At 40.0% G+C, this 20,107-nt stretch overlaps 1 protein-coding gene across 2 annotated transcripts in view; it reads right to left on the minus strand.

The window, feature by feature from the left end:
* LOC141789633 (carboxyl-terminal PDZ ligand of neuronal nitric oxide synthase protein-like) overlaps positions 1-20,107 on the minus strand; it is a 263,989-nt gene that overhangs the window by 165,014 nt on the left and 78,868 nt on the right. For both annotated transcript variants that reach the window (XM_074669155.1, XM_074669154.1), the window contains exon 3: positions 2,328-2,420. In XM_074669155.1, coding sequence (XP_074525256.1) covers positions 2,328-2,420 — 93 coding nt within the window. The remainder of the gene's footprint in view (positions 1-2,327; positions 2,421-20,107) is intronic.

Below are 20,107 nucleotides of genomic sequence, written 5' to 3' on the forward strand. Positions count from 1 at the left end.
GACACAGCAAGTGTTTAACCCTTTACTTTTCTGTAAGATGCCTAGGGATGGCTAACGAATTAGGTACTTTTGTTGGTACTCACTGAATTCTGTCTCTAGTACCAAGTACCGATCCATGACAAAATCAAACAGTGCCATGTTTAGGTACCTAAACGCATCCTTGTGACAGTGAGAGAGTGGAATAGTAGGCTATTTTTAATGCTGGACATGAACACAGCATTGCAAGTTTATATATTTAAAAAATATAAATGTTAAATTGAAAAATTCAGAGAATTTGTTATTAAACAAATTAATATTCATTGCCACAAAAGCACACACAAAAGTACTGAAAATTGGTACCATTGAGTACCGATACCGATTGCCAGGTATCGGGCATCAGTACCGTATTGGTTCAAATGTGAAAGGTACCCATCCTTAAAGATGCATAATTTATACAGTAAAAAGTTCAGTTTGAAAGATTTGTTTAACATCTTTATACAAAATTCTAGCAGGTGACAGTCGGCTGTGCTTGTTTACATCAGGGTAGTGGAGTATTTTTGTATTACAAAAAGTGGCTGTGTAGCAGATCAGTCACTTCATATGACCAGCATGTCAGAAGATACTAACCATTATTTCACCAAGCAGGACATGCTGGTGTTGACCAGTTGATGAGTCACCTGGATGCCAACATCTTTAGCTGTCAGTGGAGTAAAGCGGAGCTGCTTTTGGCATCCATGTTTATTTTCCCCTTGCTTATTAAATGCGACTGCTTGCAGCTTATTTCTCTTCTAGGATTTAAGATGAAAAACCTTTGTTCTCTTTATATCGGCTGGTGTACCATGTGAGCTGGTCACATGATGTGCAAATCCTGTCTTTACATTTAATGTAAAGCAAATAAAAACATTAATTTACATCAGAAATGATCAGATGGATAAATGGAATTCAACTCTATAAGTACTTCACATATTTTAAAATGCTGTTATTATAAAGCCCACAATGGAAGACTAAAAACTGGCTTGACAGGCAGACATACACGTTGCTTTATAAAGCATGTTAAATATGCCTCTCCTCAGAGGAGTATTTAGAGAACTTAATTAAGACTTGATTTAATGAGGATGTTTAATGTTCATCTGCCTGTATGAACAAGTCAAGGTCACTACATCTCTCCCTTTGTTACTCACTAACAGACAAACCAAAGACATGCAATTTCAAATGCCTACCTTTAATTAGCAGCTTAGTAGAGTAGCTCTTTACCACTGGGTTATTTACAATTTTAATTAATTTGTTTATTAATTATCACATGCCTATTCACATGCAAGCCTCAAAAAATAACCAGAAGATGTTAAATTCTCTTAATTTCATATTTTGTAGCTCATAGGGAGGAGCTTTGAACTTGTTGTTTGTGAGGAGTTTGACTGACAGTCGACTCAGAAATCATCAGAAATTAACACATCGGAGTTTGTTCAATCTCTACTGTGCTGTGAAAAAGTAAAATCTTTATACAGGCACGGTTTGTCAACAGTTTAATGGTCCAAAAGACTAGACTGTGAACATGAAGTCAAACAGTCTGAGCCTCCAATATTTAGCAGACTGCAGAGGACTCAGTCCAGCAGCCTAGGACAGAGAGAATCAGAGAGACTTTCCAGGCTGAATTAAAGAACAAAGATTGAGGGCTGAACACTGGTGAGGAGAGTGGACAGCTCCACAAAGTGAGCTTCTCTTTGTTTCCTCTCACTGGTTTTCCGCCTGTCAGCCTCTCTGTGATTCTCAGGGAGCGAAGTCGACTTTGCTCCGTCTCTGAGGATTACGCCTGTCAGCCTCACCACACCTGAAACACAGACGCACTTGTCTCCTGTCTACTCTAGCTGTGACTTTCTACAGGTTTTCTTCACTTCTGAACTCCCTCCTCCCTTTTCATCTCATCTCATCTCTCTTTAACATCCACCCCTGTTAACTTCTACATCAGCTCCCACACTTTCGATTCTTCTCAGGCCCTCTGTCCACCTCTGTCCGCCTCTGTAATGTCTCCATTTCCACCTCTGTCAAATATCTAATTAAGATGCTGATTGATCTCCACCTTCCTCCAAAGACGGGACACAGGAAATTGGTTCTGGGTCTTTAAAGAGACCATTGACTGTATGTAGAGATAAATGACACATCTCCACCTCCTCCTGAAGTGAAAATATTTGTGATGGGTGATGGAAAATAGTGCAGGTGGAGCCAGAGTCTGCATGGTTGGAGTTGCTTTTAAAATGAATATTTAAAGTGGTTCTTTAAGTAGTGATTGTTTCCAGATCGTTCCTTCATTTGCTCTTAAAAAAGGATCCCAAATATGGAAGGTTACTCACTTTTTTCTTTTTCCTCAAGGCGACTTTGACTCCGTCCACTGACACCACGATGTTGACTTTCTTCTTCTTGATGTTTTTCACTTTGAACTCATACTGCAGAGAGAAAACAAACAGAGGAAATAGTGTGAGAAGAAAAAAAAAACAGATCAATTTTCACATTCACAGAAAGAAGAGGTCCATGTTGAATGAAGCATGTGTAACCTCAGTCTGAAAAAGACATTTTCACACCAACAACTGACCGAAGACAGAAATATCTCTCTACCTTTATTCTCACTAGAAATGGACTGGGACTGAGTCAGTTCCACAGTTAGTGGAAATAGAAAACATAGAGGAACAATGACCTCAAAAGACCATCAACAGATAAGACAAAACAACAAAATGTGGGCAAGGTGTCTACTGAAAAAAAGACCAGGTTGCCCCATGCTCTGCCTGTTGAGCCTAAAATATAATGAAAAGAAATATAATAAAACCTACAAAATAATAACTGACACAAAATGTAACAACAAGTTGTTACACATCAGGTCGTTGCCACAGTATGTAGTACGTAATCATAGTATGAACAATTGATGGAGCAATGTACTGGACATCAACCGTCTGTTTCTGAAACAGATTTTTGAAACAAATTGGCTGTCGTTGTCATATTAAAAATGACACAGTCAAGTCTCCACACTAACAGCTACAGGGCTTGAGCTGACCTGTTCCTCTAACAGCGTGAACTCCCAATACTAATATCTTCAAAACTGCCAAGTTACAAAAAAATTAACCCCCCGTACAGTGTGAGCCGATAGTGAAAATAGTGATTCAGACAGGATTCTTTTTGCAGTAGGCTGTAAAAAGGTTTATTTCTGCTGTGAATTTGGCTTTTTTTTAGCTTGTGATTTCAAGTACTTCCAAAGCCAGCCTCAAGCATACACTTGAGAAATGGCAGATTTTAGCACTTCTGTATTATCCCATATTTCTAGACTGGAGGTTGCAGCTTGGGTCTAACAAACCTGTATGTCACTAATTGGTGACTGAAGCAGTCTAAAATGACCATGTTCTATCACAGGCACTTCACATAAGATATAAAAATCCTGTGTTAAGCTCATGTGACATCATCTCTGACTCCAGTGACAACAGTAGTACGTTTCTCTTCCGAATCACAAGAGTATCTTTAACTCCCACTCTGAATGGTTAGCTTTTATTTATAGCTTAGATGCTGTAAATGGCTAGGAAAGATAAATCAGAATATTTGTGAAATAAACAAATTATCCAATCCTCTTCATGACTAATCCATGGAAACCAGGATATACGACCCTATTAGTCCAGTGCTCAGGTCTCTGCACTGACTTCCTGTCGCTTATGGAATAGACTGTAAAGCAGCTCAGCTTGTGTACAAGTCTCTTCATGGTTTAGCATCAAGTATTTCTCTGTTAGAGCCATATGAACCAACTCGGACTCTCAGCGAGAGGTCCTCTGCTGGTGCCCAGAGTCAGGACTAAACACGGTGAGGCTGTGATTAAATTTTATGCTCCTAAAATCTTTAACAGTCTCCCAGAAGATGAGGGACAGGCCTGAAAATATTTCTTTGTAGCTTTGCCAATGATAACTGAAAGTATTTTATCTGCACTCCTCCCTTTAAATTTAATTGAGGATTGTTTTCATGATATTATTTTGCCTTCTTGTGGTTGTATGTAGCGGTAAAGCACTTTGACTCTTGTGTACGAATTGTGTTCTACAAATAAACTGGCCTCGCCTGAGACGCACCTGAGCACCAAACTAAATCTGCTGATATCAAGCTGAGACACAGTGGATCATACGAGCCACTTATGAAAAGAGCAGTGTATGGCTTCTTTTTCAAAATTCATCCTTGTCCATGTGTAACATTGTCAAACACTGAAATTAACATGTAAAGCATGCAGGTGGAAAAACTAGCACACGAAGCAGACTTCATTTGCACAATTATGTACAGATATGTTAACTTAGCCAGACTTTATCATTTCAAAAAAGCAAAATCCAGATCTTCATTTAAAAATAGGGCTGTTAAATCAATCATTTTTTAAGTGTGAAGTGTCCAGGGAACTATCTTTTTATTTTTGACCAAAATGGACAAAACAGGCTGTTAAGTTGAGAAACTTGAAAATTATACCTTTAAGGTACATTTGGAAAAAAATAAAAAATGTGCAATCAATTTTAGATTAATCACCAGTAAACTATAAACAATCATATGATTAATCACGATATTTAACATTTTAATGGATTTACAGCACTAATTAAAAATGTTAGGATTTCTCTATAACCTCCACAGATATTAAAAACTATTCTGACTCTAACTTTTTTTTTTTCTTTTTTTTTCTTTTTTTTGTCCTAGGAATCATGAAAGTAGTGCAGAGATTCCTATCCAAAACAATGCACTAGTGATGAAAACGTGTCACAGAAAATGACGCACAGCCCTGCAGAGCTTGTAGTGCCTTCACCATCAGTTCACACATCACAGATCAGACTGAGACAGATCCCATCATCTCCACAGCCTCTGATGGAGCCGTGGACTCAGCTGCAGAAAAACACAGTCTGACACCTCACTGTTTGCATGTCAAATATGAAGCATGTGCAAACAGTGTTATTATAGGAATCTTGTTTATATTCATATGCAAAGACGTATGCAAACACTCAAGCAGCCAGGTGTCTGTTTTCCTCCACCCCCCATAATCCTCAGCAAGTCGTTCATACTCTGAAAAGGTGGGGTGTGATGGCATTATATGGGACCAGCTGTCCCAGCAGCCTGGAGACACATTAGCTCCAAGTTTAGTCTGTATTTCTCTCACTCTTCAGCACTTTCACTGAGTTGGCTCATCTGTGAGCCGTGCTGCTTGTTACAATATTGTGAAGTGGATGTCCATAAATGCCGCTCTATAGCCAAAACTTTATATGCAGAAAAGCAGCTCTGTTATGAGCTTAAGTCATAAAGCCTCCTGCTCTCAGACGTTGCAGAATTCATCCACTCTGCTGAAATTAAATTCTGGACTTGGGTATTGATGCCTGTGGGAAGTCTGCTCAGTGCAAGCAAAATGCAACAGCAGTGACACGCCACTGTCCAAACAAGCTGACAGGCTGAATTACTCCACAAACTTCAGCAAACACAGAAAATACAATATTTAGAGCTGACTGATGCCACCTCTTGTTTTCTGTTTAATAGACTCTCTCATTCTCTCAGAAAGTGACTTGCAACGTCAGAGCGAGCTGCCAGAATTTAAAGTTTCTGGCAGCACTGGTGGGAGCACAAAATCTGCAGTGTCACTGGAGCTATATATATATATATATATAAAAAAACACGTCTGACAGGTCGCTGTGTTCGCATCCAATCACCTCTAAATCAAATCTGAGTATGGATTCTGTTTTTGAACTTTATGTGCCATGTTTTCCCAAATGCTTGCTGGCACTTTGTGTCCATCGATCCGTCAATGCCCCTGCTTTTGTAGTTGTCACTCACTCCCTCCCTGCTCACTTTAAGGCCACTGTGGATTAGATTCATATCGACTCTCTTTGCTCTGATTCACTCGGATTTCTTTCCTCTATAAAAAGAAATTCACATACAGGCAGTGAGGGAACAAACTCCACTTGTGTTTATAAGAGCTTAAAGAATCTGAAGTGCGCTTTCATTCTTATTAAATTCATATAGAGTCAACGGTATCCACCAGATGTTATCGAACACAGTGTGTTGGTAACGCTGGCACACTTAATGATAGGCTGTGTAATAAACTCATAAGCGCCACATGTTTCCTTCTTGGAGCCACCTCAAGGACTATCTTTCATCTCCACCCACTTCAGCTGTCTCTCTTTAGCGTGGGTTTGATCAGCTTTGTCAAAATAGGTTTTTGTTCAATACTGTCAACTCCTCTTCTTTTTTCTCGGAAAGACAAAATATTTTACAGTAACTAAGAATAAAATCTATGGCCAATATATTTAAATGGACATAAGTTTTGTCTAACCATGAAGCCAAAAGGTTAAGAGCTCCCTCTGCTGGCCAGCTGCAGTATCTGTTATAAACCCTACCTCCTGACCAAGCAGCAACCTCCGGTTTAAGAAAATGAGACAACGCAGAACTGCTACTATTTCTCGTGTGTCTGCTTGAAGCTGGCTCTGGAAGTACTGGAAGTCACATTCACACCAAGCCAAAAAAAGACGTTTTCATGGTAGATATTAACCTATTTACAGCCTGGTTCAAAAATCCTGTCTGAGTCACTAATTTCACAATCAGCACATTATAAGACAGCGAGCTTGCCCAATCAGAGGCACAGCGCAGGTCATATGTGCTATAACTGTACTTGAAGCCCTTGCCACTACCCGTATGGCCACGATAGCCAATCTGCTTCAAAAGTCAGTTTCAGAAACAGACTTTTTTGGACATCACGGAGACTACGTCCATAAATCATACAGTCTATGCTCCTAACCCTAATTCACATTTACTGCTTTCGGGCTACGGGCCCATTTGTGCCAAACACTGTGCTGGACTTAGCTGCTGCTCTAGTCAACCACTGGCTGCTTGTGGCTGTTACCCTGTGAGTCTGTTTTTTGCCAGAGTACACTGCAGAAATACATCAATCTCTGCAGAGCAGATTGAACTAAACAGGAAAATACACAACAATATCCTTGTTGGTCAATACTACGTCCCTAACCACCAGCACAGGGCCAGAAATCATCAGAAGGTCACAGAGGCCCAGAGGTAATCCGATGCCATCGATGAGGAAAAGTTAATGTTGGAGGTTGAAAACTTCATAATTTTATATGACACAACACATCCATTCTTTAGGGACACTGACAGACAGAAGAGGGCAGGGAATGTTTTGGGAAGCCCAGTGAGTTTAACATGTCAATTAATTACCAGTTACATTTTCATGGGTGTGATTCCTGCAGGAACATGTGGTTCTCCTGTAGTGTTGCTTATCCAGCTGCTATGAGAACACTAGCCTGTGCAGATCCAGTGTGAACAGGGGCACGCCAACCACAGTTTATAGTACTGATGGACTACAGCGCCAGCACCACAGTATGTATGAATTGGGAATTTATGTTAAAAGATGGAACTGAGGCCGAACTATCAAACTCAAAATGCAAAATACATTCACTCAAACATCCACTCCTCTGTGCATTCAAACTGATGCCACACGTGATCAAAACAAGACATTTTTGCTGTTCTCATCTCAAACCTCCTGATATTTTCACCCACCCTGCTACATGTGGATCTTTCAGGGCTGCAGCAGTCACATGAAATTAATGTTATCATCCCCTGACACAACAATTTCCTGCTGTGTCCTCACAACAGCTCCCCCAATTTTTCAGGGGAAATTTTAGGTGTTGGATGAAAAGTCTGGGCAAAGTACAGGTGAAGATTTCTGCTGCTTGCGTTCACACCCTGAACATTTCAGAGAGTTTGTTTTGTGGAAGTGTCAATACATCTCCTGATAAAGAGAGAGAAGGTCAGTCTGTCTTTTATCGACATTCATTCACATTTTTCAGCATTCAGCATCTCTGGCTGTGAGTCACATCAGACTGCAGAGTCAAAACTGGAGAATTTGAAATGTGTCTGCCTGCATGTCCACGTGGAGACTGTGTGTGTGTTTGAATGGATGCTGTATAATAGAAGATGACAGAATGCAGAACTCGGGGCCTTGTCAGCACCAGCCTGTGAAAAATCAGGTCCTGGAGCTTTAATAAATCCAGATCAGCTGCTCAGCTCTCAGTTACAAACTGTGCTGACTGTGACACAGCAGTCCAGACGGACGGTGTGCTTGTGGTTTGACTGATGGACAAAGAAGGCTGAGGTTTGCCAAGAGTCCCACTTGAGGGCCACACGCCCTCATTTCCCAGCACCTTGGAGCTGTAGAAGTCCAGGGACTGTACGCCAAGTAATCAATCAACGAAATCTGTCTGCACTTTTACAGCGTATTAACTTAAGTACTTTGGTTCGAAGAAAACTATGAAAAGTTTACAGGTCACAGGTGATATAATGAGAGGATAGGAGGCTACTCTGACACTCATACTCTGAGGTAATAAATAAATGATGACAAGACAAAAACAGGTCAAACTTTAGTCTTTACAAACTTTGTAGAAGACATTTCTGCTTATCATCATATTTCTTTGGTTATGGGACTTGTCCAGTCTTATATCCAGTCTTTGCTCTTAAAAACCTTCTCACACAGAAAGGACAGTCTGCATTTAGGAACAACTTTTAATAAAATTGGTTGAGACAAGCTTTATGTGAGAAACTGCAGGCAGTGTTCATTTTGTTGATGAAAATTTCAAACATGATGACAAAAACTGTGGTTCTGTGCTGATATAACTGACATCTTCACCAAGAAATAAGGACGAGACAAAAATGTTAGGGGGGGACACAGGCCCCGGAGTGGAACCGGGATCATATGTATCACAAAAGCTGATAACTCTGTCCCTGGGTTGTCTGCATCAGCAGCTCTTTTTTTTTGACTCAAACACAGCTTCCCGTTACCTTGACAACACATTGATGTATGCGTTTGGGCGGCAGTGCTTGTCAGAGGATCATGACAACAAGTACAAACTTTTATTGTTACTTAGTCCGTGGTACAAACACAAGAATATGGAGAGTAACTACTGAAAATATGCCAGATGCTTCTGCAGTCCGTCTCCGTTCCGTCACGGTAACGGATCAGGAAGGTTTCTGTTCAAATCAATGTGTTAACTTACACTGGATCTGCTCTGTTACAGTCTGGTCCATGGCTGGTCTGTCATGTCACGAAAACAATACGCAGATCTGTGACCATAGACTGTATATAGGGTGGTCCGCGTGGCTCCGCCATTTATCACTGTACGGTTTTGAAGCCAAAATACCGCCGTCTCAGGCGCCACCACTGTAGCAGTTTTGAGCCAGAGTCTGCGTAGTAGACACAATGAGGAATTCTGGGAGAATCTGAGTGGGTGGCAAAAATAATGTACTTCATCGAGAATCTAATCACTTCCTGACTCTTCCTCCCGACATATTTTATGATCCCTGAAAAAAAATACACAAGAACGGCAGCTGTCAATCATCGTTAAACGTTACATAAAGCCTCATTTTCAACCTTGTATAACTAATGAAAACGAAACTTTTCAGAAAAAAAGAGGACTTGGATACAAGACAGCCGAATAATATCTTCAAATCACCACAACAATCGGACGTGAGAAACATTTCTACCAGGTTTAATAATTTTTCAAAGTTTGACCACAGCCCATCTGGAATGGCTGGAAAGCCGTATTTTTAAACCTATACTGCAGCCAGTCACCAGGGGGAGCTGTTTTTGTGGAGACCTCACTTCGAGCTGAGGAAGCAGACATCCATTTTTTTTTTTTACAGTCTATGTCTGTGACGCATGAATTCAACATAGGGAAGATAGAGTGGGACAGGAAGTTGTGACCAGAAACTGCGTAAAAACACCCAATGACTTTCAAAATTAAACAAACCGTGTCAAAATCAGTTAATATTCAGCTTGACTATGACAAAAAATGGACATAATGAGCGGAACTCAACAGGTTTGAGGTTTAACAGCCCAACATGAATGAAGAGAGACTTATCAATGGAGTGGGACTCCTCGGCCTGTGACTCCACCTGTCTGTCAGCCATATGGCTTGCCAGACTGAACACAAAGCTGGTTTGAGTTGACAACTGCAGTCAACATGCAAAGGGTCGGATTTGGACTGCAGACATATCTGGTGTATTTAAGGTGTGAAAGGTGCAAGGGTGGTGCTGAAAAGGGTAGAAATCACAAAAAAAGAGTATTACAGTCTGACATGACCACATGAGCCAAACTGAGAAACTTTTTCATCAAGGGGAGCTGCGGGAGGAAAAAGAAACTCCAGGTGGAGAGGATGAATCAGGAAAGGCAAGATGGACAAGAAACTAAAATGTTGGCCACAAACCACCATCCATCCATTTTCTATACCGCTTATCCTGTTTAGGGTTGTGGGTGGCTGGAGCCTATCCCAGCAATCATTGGGCAAGAGGCAGGGTACACCCTGGACTGGTTGCCAGTCAATCGCAAGGCTGACACATAGACAGACAACCATGCACGCACACACTTACACCTAGGGACAATTTGGTGTGACCAATTAATCTGATGAGCATGTTTTCGGACTGTGGAAGGAAGCCGGAGTACCCGGAGAGAACCCACGCATGCACGGGGAGAACATGCAAACTCCACACATAGAGGCCCATCGGCCGAGATGGGGATTTGAACCGGTGACCTTCTTGATGTGAGGCTGCAGGGCTAACAGTTGGGCCACCGTCCAAACCACCACAACAGTCAGGTTATTTACATTACATCTGACTAAAATCTGCTAATATTTAGTTGACTAACAATAGACCAAGACTAAAACTCCTTGGGTTTACAGTCAACTAAAACTAGACTAAGACTAAAAGGTTTCAGTTGACTAAAATATGACTAAAATTAAAAGCTGTGTTATTCAAAAGAATGATACTAATGTTAATAATCCCAAATTGGAATTTGCTGACAACATTCACACCGACTGCAGGGACAGAAAACAGTTCACTTGACCTGCACTTGATGTGACAGACACTCTGTTTGTGTAGCCTGTGGTCTGAAAGGAGACATCAACACGTGTTTGCACATAAACACAAAACTGCAATGGACAGAAAGTGCTGAGACAAGCAAAACAAGCTCTCTGAATGGGCGTATCACTGACATTAATCATGTTCAAACACCATCACATCAGACACTACACTTTACACACATGCATATACACACTTCAGGTCTTGAATACTGTGTTGTACAGTCAGACTGAGAAACCTGAAGCACTTCAAAGGAGTCTCGAGGTGCAGAAATGTTTTCATGTCAGAGCTTTACGAGTAATTTTATGGCTGTGTTGTAATCTCTGCTAATGTTGATGGTGCTGCACATGCAGGATCTGAACGTTGGTGAGCCTGACGGATTAGGTGATTGACCACCTCTGAGATGATTACAGCGGCAATTTAACAAATTTCATGCGGTGCTTGACGGGCTAAGTGTATGCAGCATAATATGACAGAAGGCACTTAACTCTAATAAGCCTGTCTATTCCTGTCTGATACAGCCCGATTATTGAGTCCACCGCACTCCTCGCACGCTCCACAGTGCTTTCACTTTCTATCCCAAGACACAGCAGTGATGTGATTTATCATGTCACTGCTGCATCCATCTGTAGGAGCCTGTGAGTGTATGTAATTAAACACTCATGGCACAGGAACATCTGCACTGAAGACTTTTCAGGCTTCTCTTCTGCAACAACTTTGCTGACTTTTAACTCAAAGTGTTCCACCTCCACAGGACAGCAGAGGTGTTGAGGATGTTTTAATGAGCACAAAAATCAGCTAAGGACACACTTTAGGTCATTCTGGGTAATGTTTCGACTTCCTGAATTTTGGTGCTAAATGCTGTTAAATTCTGCAGCTTCGAGAGTATTTGATGCATGAGGGAGAGGAGGAGCATGGGCGTAAAACAAAGCGGAAATTAATTGAAATATGCTGTTTCAACTGGAGGCTTCTAAACAAATGCAGCACAATAAATCCCAGTTTTATTAGCATCACAGTGTGAGTGCTCATATAAAAACACCCCAGGAGTCTGTAAAAACATACTGCAAACAGAATGATTGAGTAGAACATGGATATATATATAGGCGATTAAGTATGAAAACTGTGAGCTATAGCTAAGAAGCATCTTTTGATTTATCAGTTTAGTTCTTCTTTTTAGTTTTAGGTTCAGTCATTACACAAACGGGACCATTAGTCCTGGCGTAGTGTTGCGTTAGCCGCATACACACCTACAAATAATCAACCAGGTAACTAATAATACTATGAAAGCGACACAGGTTCAGATTACTTCAGGGGAACCTCCTGGAAAACTCCATCAAACAAATTCAAACTGCGCATGTCTACCACTCATAAACATCAATAAACCTGGTGAGCGGTGACAGTATGAGTGAGAGAAGATCAAGAAAAACATTTTTTCCAGCAGAGGAAATGGAGATTTTATTATAAGAATGCACCAACAGCTGTTATCAATCGGTGAACCACCTCTCCGAAGCGTGCCAAAGCACGGAAGCGAATCGAGCTTGAGCACGGCACAGTTGCGGTCACACTGGCCATTCCAAACGTGCTTTAGGGCTGAAGCATGCTTAGACACAGCACGGTTTGCCAGCGTGACCGCGTCCTAATTGTGTGTGTGGTGTTTTCGAGCACACAGTAGAAAAACTCAAAAATAAAACAAGCAGAAGAAAGCTGTTTTGTGGAACAAGCGCCGCAGCAATGCCCCAGTGCCTCAATGAACAACTCTTAAAGCAGAACTCCAACATTTCACCGTACACATCTTGGAAGGACCCTGAAATATATAAACAAGAGCAAATCAAACTTGTAGAACTTACTGCAGTGAGCCTCGCTGGTTTGAGACTTCTATTGTCTCCGTTGACTCATCTGTTCACTGAAAAAATGTTGTTTCTTCTAAATCTAAGTTTGCTGTACAGCTACAAACCTCTACCTTTCCAAATATGTACACTCTCTTTGTATTTTTCGCCTGAAATGAAATCACTGTGGGAAGTCTGCCTTTGAATAGCCGAGCAGGCTGTAATCCTTCCTGTTAGCGCCTGTAATGGTGGCGTATACCTCCATTAAGTTTAACACTCTTTTGGCCCGTTAACCTGGCTCATGCATATCACTAATCATTTTTTTCCCACCATTAGCACAAACGGTCCGTTTTCCTTGCTGATGGCTGGTCATGCATACAGGCCCAGATAGTTAAATTAATACTGCTCTCTCCGATCAGATTGGCAGATACCACAGCTCAGGTATCAGCACCCAAAGGTTGGACTGGTGGTGCATTCTCAGCCCAAGGTGAATCTGGTCTCATGTGAACATGTGTTTAATCCAGTTTTTGGCCGTTATGCCTCTCAGTAAACAGGATATGCTCTCAGTAGCAGGTTGGAAGACAGACCACTGAAGTTTGCCAAGCAGTGACAGGATTTAAGAGCAACATGTAAACAGCATCAGAATAAAATGACTCCAAGAATAGGCTCATCCATCATGCAAAAAAAGTCAGTCTAACATTTGCAGCCACTGTTTCCAGATAAACGGGTCATTATTTCCTAAAGGTCCTCTCCTCCTGTTTCCAGTATAATCCATCATTTTGGCAACAAAGAAGCCAAAACACAGACACAATGGCAGCTCCAGCCAGCAGTGCTTTTTTCACTCGCTGGAATATCAGCTGTGAGCCAGGAGAGGAGAATAAAAGTTTCATTTCTGTCAATGACCACAGGCTGAGTGAGCAGAGAGAGAAAAGATGCAAACAAACATGCACACACACTTACACACACCACAGAGGTCGATGTGAGCATTGAGTGATCTCAGCAGGGCAGCACAGAGTGTGTTAGCTGACATTACAGCTGCCTCCTCTCCTGTCAGACGAGCTCTTTATTAGCCTTTTGTCAAAGGCCTGTCTGAGCTGATAATGTGGTGTCGCTGTACAACTTTTGTTCGCGTTTTTTTTCAGCAAGTACACATCCTGCTGTCTGGTGTACAATGCTGCCAACATGCTAAAGTGATGTGATCCAAAGCCGTGAGCACAGATCCATCTCAACTCTCTCTACTCTCTACAGAGAAGAAAAGAAAAAAAAGAAAGAGGTGGAAAAGTGGAAGAGGAGATGATATAGCTGATATTAAGTTAAATTAAGAGTTCGGATCATTAATCTCATAATTACACAGACTCAAAGTCGAGCTCTCTTACTCGTGCAGACTCGTGTTGTCATTACCTGCTTCATGAGCTGAACTGCATGTGGTCTTAACCTTCACACAACACCTGAAGTCACTGCCGAGACTTAATACCACATTTTTTCCCCCTCCTCTCCACAATTCACATTTCACGCTCAGTCAGTCAAACAGCCAGCAGATCATTTATTTTAAGGCTGCTGGTTTTCAAAATGGCAGTTGTATCATTTTGCAGCATCAAAAGTAGAGCAGTGAGGGGATCTCTCTCAGAGCTAATGATCTGTGGCTAATTTATAGCACATCTCAGCCAGCTTACAGCGCTACTGAGGGATTTATTGAACTGGGCTGCTTGTAAAGTTGATATCTGCTCCTGAAGAAGCTCTTTACCAAACTATACTCTCACTAATGTTCCCTTCTTGAAGTGTTCCTTTAAAATGCAACATTGTAGTGGTACGCATGTTTAAAGAGCTAGCATAAATTATGAGCACATTACGCAATAAAACTTTTAATAAATGATTCTTTGTTTCATGCCGGAGCTGCAAGACCTTACATCAACTAGTCTGTTGCAGCTATCTTAGCTTTAGATGATGTTTCACAAGAAAATTCTGATTAAGGATTTTCAGCTTGAAGTTTCACTGAAGAACTGGACACACAAAGAATTGTACATTACGCTTTCACAAGAGATTCCTATTCAATACATTCAACATGATATAACTCTCCTTATTTACCCAAAATAATAGCAACAAATTGTGCTAGCTTGATACTAATGCACACAGGAAAATGTATTGATATGTTAGTAGTTGGCATTCATCGATATAACAACGGCTTTGAAATGGAATTTCAACTTTTATCTCAGAAGCGTATCAGAATTACTCTTTGTAAAAAATACTGAAAACTCTAAATGTCAAAATACCAACAGGCAAATAAAAGAAAAGTTGTGTTCAGGCTGATGACTGGCTTCATAACTATGGCAAGGTTCCAAACAACTTAGAATAGTGCTGTAACCACTTCAAAACACTAGATGGCCTACTTGAGTCAATAACCTATAACAAAACAGTACACAAATGTCACATGATGTGCAACTTTTACGTTATTTCTTATTCAATTATGTCCAGAGATATCAGGATCCAATGACCAATTTCATATTTATTTACTTATAAACTCAAAAAAATGTGTTGACCAAGAAAACCTGTAAAGATAATTTTTGTACAGAGAACATTCACAGGAGAATTGATAAGGGAATCAATAAAGAATTGGATCAATAAGCAGAATTGATGAGGGCATCAGTATCAGTAAAATCATTTCAATACCCATCCCTTGTATTTTCTCACCTTTTGACTTGTCTGTTCATGTTGATGTAAGTATCTGTTTAATGGACTTAATTATCAACTAGGCATAGACTGATATGGATTTTTCCGGGCCGAAACCGATACCGATTATGTGTAGTCAAGGAGGCCAATAACCGATATTTCGAGCCGATATTAATTTACAGTCAAAGTGCAATTTTTGGTATCAAAATTTTGAACAATACAAACTCTGACACTTAACTTCCTTCAAATACCTTTAAGCATGAGTTTGATAAACAGCTCCCAGGCTTAGCAGCATGTTTTATAAAGTTAAATGAAAACCTAATTAAAGAAAAAGCTAAAGTTTTCTACGTTAAATAAATGTTTCCAAAATTTCGATGTAACTGCAAAAACTGCAATAACTTTTATAACTGTAATAATTGCACTGCTGATTGGCTGTTACCGGAGCCATGACTCTGCTTGTAACTAACCAGATGATACTGTGGGTGAGACAGTGCTGGGGACTGAGAAGTGACTGCAAAAGCAGAGCGGCTGCATCAGAGCTACAACAACGCAGTCTTAAATTTGTTTCTTATCGGCCGTGGGATTTAAAAAAAGGCTGATGCGATATGCCTCAAAATTCCAAATATCAGCCCCGATAATCGGTCTATCCCTGATATTCACTTCTACAAAACATCTTTTTTGATAGGTGCATGACAAACCAGTGAGAGGCTGTGTTGTCGAAAACATGCTCACATGGGTTTCTGAATCAACATTTTAGAAGTTTGATTCAGCTCCAAGGTTCAGACAAAACAGTTTTCAATCAAAACTAATTCAGTATCTAAAATCTGTTTTATAAAACAGAGAAACAGCAGAACATGCTTGTTTTCAACACAAAAACCCCTCAGAGTAGTTACAGCCTGCAGTCTATTATTATCATCTTGAGCAGGGAAACAATAAAGCAGATGGCAACCACTTATTTTTTCCCTTTGTCTGTGTCTAAAAAGTACTTAGAAAACCAACACTTCAGTCAGTGAAATGCACTTACACAGCACATAACATAACTATCTTATGACACTGCTGCTCATTTGTTACCAAACAAGCTAAATGATGGTATATTTGTCTGACGGAGGAGGTCACATTGCTGAATACCAAATCAGAAAACAAGTCAGTCATCAAAGAGGATGCAAATGTTGCAACAGTTATGGGAGAGCTCTATATATGCTATTACATTTCACAACAGACTCATTTTTTTAACTTGAAGTCATTATAAACCTTTTTATGTCTTTGAATTTGCATAACAAATAAAGAGTGTAACTACAGAATGGAAGAAAAACCATCATACTATTGTTCCAGACTGAAGCACTTCAGATTGTATAGGACAAAATCAGCAATATACTAGAGGTGCTTCTTTGTCCACAGGGGGCGCCAAAACCAATGCAAACAAAAAGTTCCTCACAGAGGCTTTCAAAACATCTGGTAGGATAACAGCTGACAGGATTTACAGACGGTTTCTATTACTGTACCAGAGCAGCAGCCTGCTCCATAGATCCACTCATCTGTGAAGAGCTTCAGCTGTATTTTCTGATTAAACCACAGCTCTCAAGTCAGCTCCTCAGAGACTCAGTTTCTAACACCACAACACACTCTTTCATCATTTCCCCTCCTATACATCAACCTCTTTAAACCTGTTTTTCCATATTCTTCCTGTTTCCACTTATCACTGTACTGGATGTGTGTATGTTCATTTCTCGGGTGTTATTTGACACTCCAATTCCCTGAGGTTATTTTGAAAAAGCATCACCTTATTTTCATTCATTTCTTTCCCATCACCCCTGAACCCCTCTGAAACCTCCCTTTTCTCCACAGACATGTTCAATCTAAAGCAGTGTAGTTGATGGAAATGCATTTCATTTTCCAAAACCTTATGAACAAAAGACACAACCGAGTTCATCATGTTTCATCAATCACACTGATGTGTTGAATGTCTTTGAAACAAAGTAAATAAAACATTTTAAAAGCATGATGTTTTCACAAAGTAAAACTATTCATGAGAGCAAGATCACAGCATTAAAGTATATAATAACAAAGTTTCTAAAAGGCTTCTCTGAAAAGAAACTTCATATTCCTTTCATACCAACATACAAATGTATCCTTGAGCAGTGTTCTACTGTAACATTTTTCTCAAGCTGCAATAGTACACAGAAACAAGCAATACTGTATTTACAATCCAGTCACTCTCTCCTCCAGAGCCTTAATCATATCAAATTAAGTTATTTTTGAGCCAAGTTAGTCATATTTAGAGTCTTGCAGAGTGTTTAAAGACTTCTTTGGGATGTTGTGCTTTCACCATGTGTGGATGTTTTTGAAAACACATCATTTTCTTTTTATCTTGGCCTTTTGCCACATGTAAACTGAGGTTTCAGTTGCTGAAAACTGAGGTTTTCAAAAATGTCCTCAAAGGTACAGACTTGAAAAGTCATTTTGTCATTTTTATGTGGACAGCAACATTTTTGGAAACGCTGATGAACACAGCATGGTAATTATTGTTTACATACATTTCGCACACACCCATTGTGCTTAGACTACAGGTTTGTTTACATTTGTTTGGGACTGTTGCTACTGGCATATTTATATGTTTAGGAGGAAACCTGACTGTTATTCATCATTTTGCCACAGCATGAGGGAGAATAAATATACAGAGAGTGTGATGAGTCCACGGCAATTTGTTTTAGTTTCTGGGTTTGACTGTATCCTCATTATAAATGAACCGCTCCAGGGTTCAGTTGGAAGCAAAGCGAGACAGACTCTGCTCAGTGATCGCTTGTTTTAAACAAAGGGGAAAAACATTGTTCCTTCTATCCTGTCTATCTGCAGAGGACTTTTTGTTCCTTGCCCTCAAAACAAGAACCCCATTCCAGTCTACAGGTAAGCATTCCAGTTACAAGCACTTTTTGTTTTTCAGCATATTACATGTGAAAGACTTCACTGTAATACACCCAAAGTCAACAGATCATGATTAGCATGCTGGGCAAACCGTCAGAGTTTCATCAGTATACCCTGATATCCTGAAGGACTATCCTGGCTAACACTCTCTTTCTACATCATTTTCGATCTGTAAACATCTTTTTAGTAACTGAAGACATAAGACTTAGGAATTAAGTTGAAAAAACAAAGACGCCTGAAGCTAACCTAAATATTGTTAGATTGAAACTAGGGACAAACCGATAAACAGCCGGGCAAAATATCGGAATATTTGGAATTTTGAAGCATATCGGCATCAGCCTTTTTTTTCAATCTGATGGCTGATAAGGAAAAAAAAAGTCCATTCCACCAAACTGGGTAATTTGGGCAATTTGGGCAATATATATCGCCTACGATATTATCGAAAGTGTTGCTTTGAGGATGTGCATTTTAAAAGAACAAGTATTACTGTTTCGAAAAAAAAATAAACACACAGTGCATAGATGGTAAAGAAGAGGTGCTTGAAAGTCCTCATTCACAGAATGCTTGCCTCAGAAGCCAATCAGCGGACAGGGTTCAGTCATGATTCAGCGGAAACCAAAACGCTACATAGTTACACATAGAGGAAACATGCAGGAATCTCCCATCTCATGACGGATGATTTAATAGCAAGACATGGGTCCACGTCCCTCGCCTGGAAATAGTTTGGTTTTGGATGCCATCCTGATTTAATGACTTTGTTTAAAATCTATTTATTTGTTTATTACAAAAGCTTACCTAAGATATTATGGAGCAAACTGGATTTGGCACATCTAATGTTATACCATCGGGACATAACTCAAAGTTGGTCATTGTTAGGTTGCCGTAGAATATTGTTGGGCAACGTTTTACAGAGATGTATAAAGCACTTTAGAAATAAACAAGAACTGTTTCTCTGAAATGCTGTGTCTATCCATAGTTGTCCTCTTGGTAGGCAAGTAGTTTTACAGTATTTTTTGTTCAATATCATCAGAATATCATTATCAGAAAATTTGAAAAAATAATTTCGATATATTCATTTTCCCTTATTGCCCACCCTTAAGTCAGGGCTCTTTAGATGCAGTCAGTACTCTGCCTCCAGAATTGTCCCACCCACATCTGATTGGTTACACACAAAGCCCTGGCTCAGGCAACAACCAATCAACAGTGAAAGCTGTGAATGGACAGTGCTCAATACACAAAAAGAAAAGAGAAGCTCTGGATAGCAGATGTATGTTTCAAAAGCAAGTTTAGGCTGCAGACTCTCCTGAAATTGTATCTAACATCCCAGTCCCAGTTTTTTTTTAATCTTTAACTTTATGACATGCTGCTGAGCCTGGGAGCTGCTAAATAAACATATACTTAAAGGCATTTAAATGAAGTTAAAGGGGCTGTGAGGGGTTTGAATATGACAAAGTTTAAGCAGTGAGAAGAGATAAAACATAGAGATCTGTGTTTTTTCTCTGCTAAAAATGATTTGTGTGACTAATTTTGTAGTGATGGTGGACACAGGAGCCAAAGTGTGAGACAGAAAAAGGACAGAAAAGCAGAAGAAAGCTTAATGGGAGCCACAGTTAAAGGCTAATTAGCCTTTAGCTCGGGCTAAAGGCTAATTGTACTTAAAAAATAAGAAGAAGCCCAGTTGGGTGGTAGTCAGTGGGTTAAAAGATTGTGTTTCTCCTCTTTTCCTTTCCACATGGACCATTTCCCTAACTGCTAAAACATAAAAAAGAACACTTTATTATTCAGGCTCAAAGTTTTAAGATGGTTTCATT

Source organism: Halichoeres trimaculatus, unplaced genomic scaffold (genome assembly GCF_033239565.1).
Source record: "Halichoeres trimaculatus isolate MK-OKI-2021-1 unplaced genomic scaffold, fHalTri1.1 fHalTri1_scaffold_4, whole genome shotgun sequence".
Taxonomy (NCBI): domain Eukaryota; kingdom Metazoa; phylum Chordata; class Actinopteri; order Labriformes; family Labridae; genus Halichoeres; species Halichoeres trimaculatus.